The 12,647-nt window shown below is 44.4% G+C and overlaps 1 protein-coding gene across 3 annotated transcripts in view; it reads left to right on the plus strand.

Moving 5' to 3' along the window:
- The window catches only part of lrp4 (low density lipoprotein receptor-related protein 4), a 258,361-nt gene that overhangs the window by 194,745 nt on the left and 50,969 nt on the right, over positions 1-12,647 (plus strand). For 2 of the 3 annotated variants that reach the window (XM_078415462.1, XM_078415465.1), the window contains exons 15-16: positions 1,079-1,255; positions 8,349-8,474. In XM_078415462.1, coding sequence (XP_078271588.1) covers positions 1,079-1,255; positions 8,349-8,474 — 303 coding nt within the window. The remainder of the gene's footprint in view (positions 1-1,078; positions 1,256-8,348; positions 8,475-12,647) is intronic. The other variant, XM_078415463.1, reaches the window with a different exon arrangement.

The following is a 12,647-nucleotide window of genomic DNA, read 5'->3' on the forward strand; positions in this document are numbered from 1 at the left end:
CACCTGGCCCAGTTGTTATCTGTCATCTGTGTTAAAAGAAATGTAATGAATGCCGTGGTTCAGAACCAGCATGGAAAACCAGGGACAATAGCCATCTAAATACAGCTTCTTATCAAAGAACATATATTTTACAATAAATACTGGCAGCTCGGTTTTCTCAGTGAATCCCCATGAAAGCACAGTTTTCACTCAAACCAACAGGCTGTCAAGTAAACTTGCCAGACAGACAGAGGTGAGATTGATTACAGGCACACAATCGTTTTCTCTGCATTCATGGCTAGTGTTTCAGCCCTGTTGCAGCTGACCTGTAAACTAAGGTGGGAAACACCAGCGGTTGTTGTGAGCTATCATTCCTGTTTGGTGCACAGACACTCACTGTGCCTGTACATCACTTGCTCATATATAAATCACCAGTACATATATATTAGCAGATGGATTGGGGTAATAGCTATACAAAGATGCTGCATGATAAAGTCACAGGAGGAAAGGTTCAGAGTGTGATCGTCAGAACGGCAGAAATGTTAAAGGAGAGCACTCTCACCACTGTGCCAGCCCATGTCGAGTGTATGCACAGGCATTGAGGATCAGCCTGTTTACCCTCCAGACTTGCTCTGTATTCATGATGCAGAATTACTTTTGAAAACTGACTTCATGCTTTGAAATCTATATCCCTTGACTTTTTAAATCATCTACTTACACTGTGTAGAACACAAAGTGCTGGAGTAATTCAGCGGGACTGGCAGCATCTCTGGCGAACATGGATAGGTGACGTTTCGGGTCGAGACCCTTGTTCATCTGAAACGTCGTCTATCCATGTTCTCCGGAGATGCTGCCTGACCTATCGAGTTACTCCAGCTCTCTGTGAAATGTCGTCTATCCATGTTCTCCAGAGATGCTGCCTCACCTGTTGAGTTACTCCAGCACATTGTGAAACGTCACCTATCCATGTTCTCCACAGATGCTGCCTGACCTGTTGAGTTACTCCAGCACTTTGAGTCCTTCCATGAATTATCAGTTTCTCCAACATAATGAGGCCTTGCCCGGCAATATTAATGTGTGATTGTTGATTTATTTTCAGGACTCCCACATCCTTTTGCCATCACTGTGTTTGAAGACAGCCTGTACTGGACAGATTGGCACACGAAAAGCATAAACAGTGCCAACAAGTTCACTGGGAAAAATCAGGAGATTATCCGCAATAAACTCCACTTCCCAATGGATATTCACACACTTCACCCACAACGGCAACCGGCAGGTAAGAACACGCTGGGTGAACGAGAAATCTTTGATACGTTAGCCTAGTCGTTTAAAACAAGATCATAGAAACTTGCTTTAAAAATATTAATAAAATTAATTCAATTTTTTTGTTTAAAAAAAAAAATACATTTGTTCCTCTATTTAAGAAAAGGTTGCATTTTTCTTAAATTCGGGAGATTCTTTCTGCATCTGTTAAGCAAAAAATACAAACTATTTCAACATACTTGTTTATTAGGTCAAGTAAATTTATTTATCAATTCGGCAATAATTCCTTATTACACAAGCAACTGCAAATGCAGGTTTTTAAAAAAAAGACACAGTGCAAGAGTAACTCAACGGGTCAGACAGCGTCTCTGGCAAACATGGATAGGTGACGTTTCGGGTTGCGACCCTTGTTCTGACTAATCCAGAGAAACGTTATCTGACTGACCCACTGAATTACTCCAGCACTTAGTGTCCTTTTTGTTTATTAGGTCAGTTGGATTCTATTATATTTTATTGTTCAAGGAGTGAACTGGTGCCCACAACTAGCTAGCCTCAGAGTTGTAGCGTAGACCTCAGGCTGGCCAACATGCACACAGAACGATTGGCAACCAAGCAAGTTTTTATCATATCATATCATATATATACAGCCGGAAACAGGCCTTTTCGGCCCACCAAGTCCGTGCCGCCCAATGATCCCCGTACATTAGCACTATCCTACACCCACTAGGGACAATTTTTACATTTACCCAGCCAATTAACCTACATACCTGTACGTCTTTGGAGTGTGGGAGGAAACCGAAGATCTTGGAGAAAACCCACGCAGGTCACGGGGAGAACGTACAAACTCCTTACAGTGCAGCACCCGTAGTCAGGATCGAACCTGAGTCTCCGGCGCTGCATTCGCTGTAAAGCAGCAAAGCTGCGCCACCGTGGTTTAGATGGACGCAAAATGCTGGAATAACTTGGGAGAGTGGAGGGCTGTACATTCAGAGGGGGAGAGAGTGTATGTTTAGTTTAGTTTAGTTTATTATTGTTACGTGGACCAAAGTACAGTGGTGTTGCTCAGGAGATAAACACTGGACAGGACTCTGGGAGAAGGTCCTTGTTTGTTCCCATCTGTGTGTGTGTGTGGATTATGGCCTAACTGCACTTGTAAGAGATGTCAGGCAAAATGGAGGAGCACACAGTCAGTGCCGTACCTGGAGAGTCCAGCCCGCAAAGCATGCTCAGCCCTGCCAGCTATTATCAGGCAACTGAACCATCCTACCGCAACCAGAGAGCGGTCCTGAACTACTGTTGGACTATCTTTGATCAGACTTTACTGACTTTACCTTGCACTAAACGTTATTCCATTTTCATGTATCTGACCATTGTGAATGGCTCGATTATAATCATTTATTGTCTTTCCGCTGGCTGGTTAGCGTGCAACATAAGCTTTTCACTGTACCTCGGTACACATGACAATAAACTAAACTGAACAGACAGGACCATAGCCCTCCTTGGCCACAGTGGGACCATTCATTGTGGAAAGACATCTGTCGAATTTATTTTCTTCAAAATCTTATCGCTTGGCCATGTTAATTCAATTAAACAGCACAGTTTTGGGGTTTGGGTTGAATTCCAAAATCAAACATTGACAGAGATGACTGACTGCCCTCTGAGCTCAATGCTTGGCCCCCACTCCCTTACAGATCTTGTTGTGGCTTGAACCAGATGTTGCTTTGAACTATCGATGCCTGCAGAAGATTGCAAATACAGAGCCACTGGCATCCATGCTGCAACCCAAGACCATCACACCCGAGATCAGGATGGAAACAATTCACTCTCTGCTCATTTGAACTGACTACAGTAAAGCTCAAGTGATGCAGAATTGCTGTTGGTTCATTATTGCCACGCGTACCGAGATACAGTGTTTACATGCAATCCAGTCAGACAATAGTACATTTGATATAATCGAACCGTACACAAGTACAATAGGCAGTGCAATGAGAGAAAAGTGTAGAATATAATGTTGAAGTATTAGAGTGTTACAGTTGCAGAGAAAGTGCAGATTTAAAAAAAAAAGTGCAAGAGCTGCAATGAGGTAGATTGTGAGATTGGGACTAATGCAAGAGCTGTTCAGTCGTCAGATAACAGAGTTGAAGAAGCTGTTCCTGGATCTGCTGGTGCGCACTTTCAAGCAAAGATACCAGAGGAACAAGATGGACCCCTCCGATTAAATCGCCTATACTGAAGTGTAGTACGTAAAGGAGCCATTTTAGTAGGCAAAACCCGCCGTTCGTTATGCCTCTCGCAGTGTAATCAGTGTTTTGGGGGAACAGTATGTGTGATTATACCATTAAAATGCAGAATACATCTCATCTATCAATTCACAGATTTTTGTTATTTTTCTTTTTAAATGTTTCTGCAAGTTTCTGCCTACTAAAATGGCGCCTTGACGTACTACGGTTTTTAGGGTCAAGTGGTCTATCTTGTTCCTCTAGTATCTTATAGACAATAGACAATAGACAATAGGTGCAGGAGGAGGCCATTCGGCCCTTCGAGCCAGCACCGCCATTCAATGTGATCATGGCTGATCATTCTCAATCAGTACCCCGTTCCTGCTTTCTCCCCATACCCCCTGACTCCGCTATCCTTAAGAGCTCTATCTAGCTCTCTCTTGAATGTATTCAGAGAATTGACCCCCACTGCCCTCTGAGGCAGAGAATTCCACAGATTCACAACTCTCTGACTGAAAAAGTTTTTCCTCATCTCTGTTCTAAATGGCCTACCCCTTATTCTTAAACTGGCCCCTGGTTCTGGTCTCCCCCAACATTGGGAACATGTTTCCTGCCTCTTATGTGTCCAACCCCTTAATAATCTTATACGTTTCGATAAGATCCCCTCTCATCCTTCTAAATTCCAGTGTATACAAGCCTAGTCGCTCCAGTCTTTCAACATATGACAGTCCCGCCATTCCGGGAATTAACCTAGTAAACCTACACTGCACGCCCTCAATAGCACGCCCTCAATCTTTGCTTTCAAGCTTCTGTATCTCCGCCTGACAGGACAGGAGAGGAGAGGGAATGACCAGGTGTGAGTGGTCCTTGATTATGTTGCTGCTTTCCCAGGGCAGCGTGGTGTAGATGCCCTTTGAGACAGCAGTGCCATTCATTGTGATCATGGCTGATCATCCACAATCAGTACCCCGTTCCTGCCTTCTCCCCATACCCCTTGATTCCGCTAGCCCTAAGACTGTATCTAACTCTCTTTTGAATACATCCAATGAATTGGTCTCCACTGCCTTCTGAGGCAGAGAATTCCAGAATTCTGTGTGATGGACTGGGTTATATCGACAAAGGTGGGGAGTGTGGTCTGTGTGATGGACTGGATTACATCCACAACTCTCTGCAATTTCTTGCGGTCTTGGACAGAACTGTGGCCAAACCAAGCTGTGATGCATCCCGACAGTGTGCCTTCTACAGTGTGTTTGCAGATATTTGGCACGAACAAAAGGGGTCATTTATCATATATGGGAACATATTCCAATTATAGTCAGAGAAGGTGAAATGCTAAAAAGACTACATTGAAAGCTCTTTATCTGAATAATATTCCAGATTTGCAATAAACTAAACAGGGAACTATAGACCAGTTAGTCCAACATTAGTAACAGGCAAAATGTTAGAATGTATTATTAAGTATGGATTCACATCGGGCACTGATAGCATATCACTGTAGCCAGAGTTAATGGGGCTTTATGAAACATATCAACATCTACCATATCATATCCCCTTAGGATCCTTCCCATTTAAAGTTTCCTTTAAACGTCAAAGAATACAGAATCAATGTTTTTGTTTGTTTGCGTTAGGCCAATTTTCTCATCCCAGTAATTAGCTGAGTGGAAATCCTTTCTCCTGTCCCCAAGACCTCTGGATTAATTCTTAAATCAGGCAATCAAACTGTACATAGTTTGAAGGGTCTCGACCCAAAACGTCACCCATTCCTTCTCTCCTGAGATGCTGCCTGACCTGCTGAGTTACTCCAGCATTTTGTGAAACCAATACCTTCGATTTGTACCAGCATCGGCAGTTATTTTCTTACAAACTGTACATAGTGCTCACAAGCACCCTGTAAACTGCAACAATACTTTTGTATTTCTAAATTCCAACTCCATTATGCCATTTAATGTCTTAACTCTTTGCTGCATCTGCATATTAACATGTTGTATTCTGTGCACACAAACACCGAGGCCCCTGTACTTTGCTCAGATCCCATCTCTCTCCATTTGGATGCTAGCCCACCTGCCTCTTGATTCCTCTCATCAAAGTACATGACCATCCAAAATCAGTACCCCGTTCCTGCTTTCTCCCCACGTCCCTTGATTCCGTTAGCCCTAAGGTCCAAATCTAACTTCATTCCCTGAATTGCAAAGATAACTCCAATTAGAGGGAGTACATAAGGAGACAGGATTTTCTTAGCTTAAAGCATAGCAAATGGAGTTGAATCACAGTCAGACATTCTCTTACTGTTTTTTGTACATCCATCACCCTCCAAGTGATCACACTACAACAGCTCTGCCTCATGAGGCTGCCAAGACGTCCTTCAGTTCCTTGATGAGATGCGCTGATTCTTATCCAATTTGTGCAGGAAGGAACTGCAGATGCTGGTTTACACCGAAGATAGACACAAAATGCTGGAGTGACTCAGCAGGACAGGCAGCATCTCTGGAGAGAAGGAATGGGTGATGTTTCAGGTTGAAGAAGGGCCTCGACCCAAAACGTCACCCATTCCTTCTCTCCCTCCCTGTGACCATGTGGGTTTTCTCTGGGGGCTCCGGTTTCCTCCCACATTCCCAAAGATCTGCAGGTTTGTAGGTTAATTGGCTTCTGTAAATTGTCACTAATGTTTAGGATGGAACTAGTGTACGGGTGATCGTTGGTCATCACGGACTCAATGGGTGAAAGAGCCTGTTTCCACGAGGTATCCCTAAACTAAATGAAGGACTCATGGGTTAATAGTGAAGGGACTGGCTGAAAGATTTCTTTGCAAGACTCTGAATGCTAGTTATTTCCGAGTGATCCAACAAACAATCAAAACGTAACTTATTTTCCATTTGAATATTCTGTCTGCACTATCTATGCCTTTCATAATTTTATATGCTTCTATGATGTCTCCCATATCATTGGCATTCCAGAGAAGGCAGGAATGGGGTACTGATTGAGAATGATCAGCCATGATCACATTGAATGGCGGTACTGGCTCGAAGCGCCAAATGGCCTCCTCCTGCACCTATTGTCTATTGTCTATTGTCTAATACTATTTTTGTGGATGAGACGTTGAAAGGAAGTATAGTTAGTAGAATTTAGAACTTAGACTCATGGTTGTCAGATATATTTTCTTCAACACAAATCTTGGCAATTTCATTAAGCTGTTTACTGATTTTGCGACACATTTCCTGATAATCATAGAATGAGGACATTCAGCCCATCAGCTTTCAGAATAGCCCATTCTCATGCGTTTACTTTTCAATAATTAGAAATAACATATCTAGGAAATTATTATTGAAAGGATGATTGATATGTGCTGCATTTTGAATTCCATAAGGACTGATAAACGTACAAGAGTTGCTGAATGCGAATGATGATCTGATTTATGTTATTGCCCAGTACAATATGAGCTTGCTGCTTGAGCTTCTCTAGTTCTGCTGGTAGCTGTGTGCTGGCTTGGAGATGGCAGCGGTGGATGCAGTGATTCATGAGTTGCCAGTGGGCAGGAGGAGAGTGCATCAGTCACTGCGAACCACTAAACTGCAGCTCAAAGATGGCTCTAAAGGCTACTAACATTAACCGATTACATCAGCAGCTTCTCAGCTCTGCACTCTTGGTTTGATGACCAACGCATATGTGCGCGTGTATGCGTGTAGGTGTGCACGTGTTGGTGTGCGTGTGTGTGGGTGTTGGTATGCATTTTTGCGTGTGCACATATGTATCCATGTGTATGCACATATGTGTGCTGGTGTCCATATACATATCCACATGTATGCGTGTTGGTGTGCATGCATATGCCCACATGTATTTGTGTTGCTGTGCAATATGTAAACAAATGCTGGCTTAAAAAAACCCAAATTGCTCAGTGGGTTAGACAGTATCTCTGGAGAACATGCAAAGGTGATGTTTCGGGTCGGAACCCTTCTTCAGACTGATTATGGGATGGGAGGGGAGAATGGAAAGTAAGGTGGAAGAGTGGTGAGAGGCAGGACAAAGCTTTTCTGCTTTTCATCTCTGGCCTTTGTCCAACCATCTGCCAATCAGACCCCTCTCACCTGTATCCACCTATCACTCACCAGGCTTTGTCCCATCCCCACCTCTTCAAAAGTGTGCTGACGAAAGCTCAGGATATGTAAAATCCCCGTTAGAGCTCAGGATGTGTACATCCCCGTCAGAGTGAAGGGCAAAGCAGGCAAACGTAAGGAGGTTTGGCTGACGAGGGAAATTGAGGAGTTGGTCAAAAACAAGAATGATGCATGGGACAGGAATAGGCCTTGATCCAGTGGGATCAAGTGCATCCCTGGAGGAGTTTCGGGACCTAAGAAGTAAACTTAAAAAAAGAAATCAGAAGGGTAAAAGGGGGCCAGAAGGTAGCTCTGGCGGGTAGCATTAAGGACAATCCCAAAAGATTTTATAAATACACTAGATCAAGTTGGACCCAAACCTTTCCTGCGTTGGTGCAGCACCCTCTCCTCTCCCCCTCTCCTTCCCCCCCTCGCCCCTTTTTTACACAAAGGGTGGTGGGTGTATGGAACAAACTGCCAGAGGAGGTAGTTGAGGCTGGGACGATCCCATCATTTAAGAAACAGTTAGACAGGTACATGGATAGGACAAGTTTGGAGGGATATGGACCAAGTGCAGGTAGGTGGGACTAGTGTAGCTGGGACTTTGTTGGCCGTTGTGGGCAAGTTGGGTCGAAGGGCCTGTTTCCACACTGTATCACTCTATGACTCTTCCAGCTTTCTTCCCCTCTCCCCCACCATAATCAGTCTGAGGAAGCGTCCCGACCTGAAGCATTACCTGTTTCCGTGCTGTCCGACAGTGTGATATTTATGTGTTTTCTGCTTTCTGCTATTTGAGCAGGGAGAAACCGCTGTGGGGATGATAATGGAGGCTGCAGCCACCTCTGCCTTCCCAGTGACACCAACTACACCTGCACTTGTCCCACCGGCTTCAAGATGATCGACGCCTTCCGCTGCGCTGGAAGTAAGTACAAGCTGACTCTCTGCCGCCGACACACGTCTAAGCAAGGAGATGAGGAAGAACTTCTTTAGCCAGAGAGTGGAATTCACTGCCACAGAAGGCTGTAGATATTTTTAAGGTGGATATTGACAGATTCTTGATTAGTACGGGTGTCAGGGGTTATGGAGAGAAGGCGGGAGAATGGGATTAGGAAGGAAAGGTAGATCAGCCATGATTGAACAGCGGAGAAGACTCGATGGGCTGAATGGTGTTATTCTGCTCCTAGACCTTTTGACTATTTTCCTGCCTACAAATAATCGAGTTCGCTATCTCGACCGCGCATGCGCAGGTCATAGGTCACGTGCTGAACATTCTCGCCGGCTGAGCTGCTGCGTGTATACAGACCTGCGTTTCATCCGTATTTTCCAGTTTTGCTTCGTAAAACTAGATTCTGACCTCTGCAGCCATCTAATTGCTGCACGAACAGCAGCTTCAAGTTTACAGTGGTCATCCATTGACATTCCAGACTGTAGCCACCGCCCGCACGATGCAGCAATTCATTCACTCAAACGTTTGTTTTTCTTTTGCATCGCTGACAATCCAAGAACGATTGAGAAAATCAAGAATAAGTCATGATTTGGGAAGTGCGACATATTCCCGCTTGAGGAGCAGCTCCGGTACAAGTTATAATTGCAAATGAAAATCGTCATGATCTCGCTCACTCACCGAAGCATAAAGCAATAAAATGCACAAAATCATCGTGGTTTTGTACAAATTAACCATAAATACACCTAATTAATAGTTTTGAAAGCAGTATTTTCTTACCTCTACGAAGCAAAACTGGAAAATACGGATGAAACGCAGGTCTGTAAACACACAGCAGCTCAGCCGGCGAGAATGTTTAGCACAAGTGACCTATGACCTGCGCATGAGCGGTTGAGTTACCGAATTCGCTTATTGGACAGGTACATGGATAGGAAAGGTTTAGAGGGATATGGGCCAAATGCAGGCAGGTGGGATTAGTGTAGATGAGATATCTTGGCCAGCATGGGCATATTGGGCTGAAGGGCCTGGTTCCGTGCTGTAGGACTCCTTGACTCTAAATTGGAGTTTATTGCACCTGTTTCAGTTTTGACTGAATCATGCAAAAAAAAGCGGCATTTATCTTTTTTGAAGCCTGTACGTTGTTTTCTGGCAGAGATCCAACGCTTTAGGCCGTTCACATTAATCCAGGTTTCACTTGCCTGTCTTATCCTTCACATGTGCTGGAGTCATCAATGTGGGCAGCCTGTCGTAAGGAAGCAGCGTATCACACTGGGGATTATAATAGGACATGTACAGTGCAGGAACAGGCCCTTCGGCCCACAATATCCATACCGAACCTGATGCCAAGTTAAACCAGTCTCCTTTGGATATTTTTAAGGGGGAGATTGACTAATCAGGGTGTCAGGGTTCATGGGGAGAATGATGGAATGGCAGAGTAGACTTGATGGGCGGAATGGCCTCATTCTGCTCCTAGAATATATGAACTGCCTAAATATGATTCGTATCCCTCCATTCCCTGCACACCCAAACATCACTATCGTATCTGCCCCCACCTCCACCCCTGGCAGCACATAACGGTCATGTGTAATTGAAGTATCCCCAATCCCAGATTATCATGCCATTTTTCCGACTGATAAACAAAAGACCATCAGCAAAAGGAGCCGGAGTGGGTCACGCAAAAGCAACATGAAGACTCAAGGAACTGCAGATGTTGGTTTACACAATGCGCTGGAGTAACTCTGGGTCAGGCAGCATCTCTGCAGAACATGGATCGGCGACGTTTTGGGTCAGGACCCTTCTGCAGACTGATTGTAGTCGGGAGAGGAGGGGGCACTATAAAGCTTGGCAAGTGATGGATTTTTCGATTTTAGGCAACTAATCCACAAACAGCCCCCAACCCCTTTTTCCACCTCCCCTCCACCCCCCCCCCCATCTCTCTTCTCTGTGCCCTACCGGTGCATACACCTTTTTTCCTTCCCCCAAACAGGTCCCCTACCATCTATATTCCTTCCTCCGCCTTCACATTTCATACCTCATCTATCCTTATCTCACACTTCTTGTCTTTTCATCTCTGGCCTTTCACCACCCATCTGCCAATCAATCCCCTGCCCCTTAACCTGTATCCACCTATCACTTGCCAGGCTTTGACCCGCCCCCACCTCTCTTCCAGCTTTAACTTCCAGAGATGCTGCCTGACCCGCTGAGTTACTCCAGCACTCTGTGAAACGTCACCTATCCGTGTTCTCCAGAGATGCTGCCAGACCCGCAGAGTTACTCCAGCACTCTGTGAAACGTCATCTATCCGTGTTCTCCAGAGATGCTGCCTGACAGGCTGAGTTACTCAAGCACTCTGTGTCTTTTTCTGCCTGAATCCAGTCGGGACATCTCATTCTGCAAGTCAGCCTGACTAACTTGTAATTGAAGTCCCATGCACCAGGGCCTCTGGTTACGCAAAAATTCAATTTTTCTTTCAAAGGACACAGGTTCATGTGGCAGAACTGGCTATTGTTTGCCAAAACACTCAAATCTTTCTATGGTAACAAGGTGTTCATTTGAGCAGCATAGCAAGCCCGTTGTCTCATAACTTGGTGTGTCATGCTTGAGAGATTATGCACTTTGGATCTAACAAGAAAACAAAACCAGTTATTGACTTGAAGCTACAAATGTACAGGAAATTGCATCTGCCACCGGTTTATATGTGACTCCAATTACCTGAACATCCCAATTTGCTGGGGCTGTACATGCACGGATATATAAAATTTCGACCATCACATCCAAACAATCATTGAAATTCATATAATTATTGCAATTCTGATTTTTCAATCACGGGGAACAAGTAAAACGTGTAAGCTAAAGAGATGATTACAGAGACACTTCCATGTCAACATAAAATAGTCTCCCATTCAGCTCAGAACAGAAATGATTGTGTAATTTGAAAATATGCCAGGTGGAGTGATAGGTAAGGATGGTTTTCTGACCCACGAGGCTACTTAAAGGAGAGTTGTAAAAACGACCTGCTGTATCTAGTTTCACAGCAAGGGTCGTGCAACTACGCTGGTGTGGACCCACATTAGAAACTATTCAGACATCCTATTGTAGCACCCTGGGGTCTCCACAAAACATCCTCCGTATTGTTAATGACAGTAGGCGGCATATATTATTGTGCTTTCCACTGAACATCAACATGGAGCCTCTGGGGAACAGGAGTTCAGGCACAATTACAGGGTTCTTCCATTGTTAGGCAGAGTGTAAAACATAGTTACTGGTATGGCTTGAATGGATCATTCTTCATTGTTACAGACTTGAAACAGCGCCTGAGTAAAACAGGGTGTACAACCGTCAGGCTATTGAACACTAGAACTCCAACTGAACTCCAAACTACAGATTGTCTGGGTTGCACTTAGGGACTTTGGGCTTTGTTTGGTTTTGCACGATGTTGAATTTTTATTTATTGAACTTTAGTTTATTTATTTCAGTATATAATCTATTGGGTACTGTGTGCGGAAACCTGTTGTGCTACTGGTGCAAGTAGAAATGTCATTATTCTGTTTTAATAAGTTAAAAGTAAGAGTGTGTGCCAGAGCTTCCGGGGTTTTAAGAGGGCCAGGAGTCAAATAACAGTGGGGAAGAAGCTGTTCTTAAGTCTGTTTGAGCTTCAAGGACAAGTGTTTGAGCTTCAAGTTCCTGCATTTTCTCCCAGAGGGTAGAGGAGAGACAAGGGAATGGCTAGGACAAAGCGGGAAAGGGGATGGGAAGAGATGACTTCAAATTGGAGAATTCAACATGTGTGCTATTGGGTTGGAAGCTAGCCATGAATATGAGGTGCTGTCCCTCCAAAGGCCAGATGTAATTTCTTGTACATTTCCAGTGTCAGGTCATTAAGTGGTTTCTGTTTCTGTGGGGATGTATCTGCAATACAATATGTCATTTATCATACATGACACGCCAGTTATGAATGTATGGATTTACTCACAGCAGGGTGAACGTCATGTCACTTTACAAAGCTCGGTCACATTGCCACACCGTGCACTATTCTCCTGGATCTTTATAAACGCCGTCTAATGTTTCACCAATGTCCTGCTGGGCAGACGACCCGCTATCCTTACCCTTGTGGCCTCTGCAGCTACACGTCCACCCACACGGTTGTCTCAA

Source organism: Rhinoraja longicauda, chromosome 18 (assembly GCF_053455715.1).
Source record: "Rhinoraja longicauda isolate Sanriku21f chromosome 18, sRhiLon1.1, whole genome shotgun sequence".
Taxonomy (NCBI): Eukaryota; Metazoa; Chordata; class Chondrichthyes; order Rajiformes; family Arhynchobatidae; genus Rhinoraja; species Rhinoraja longicauda.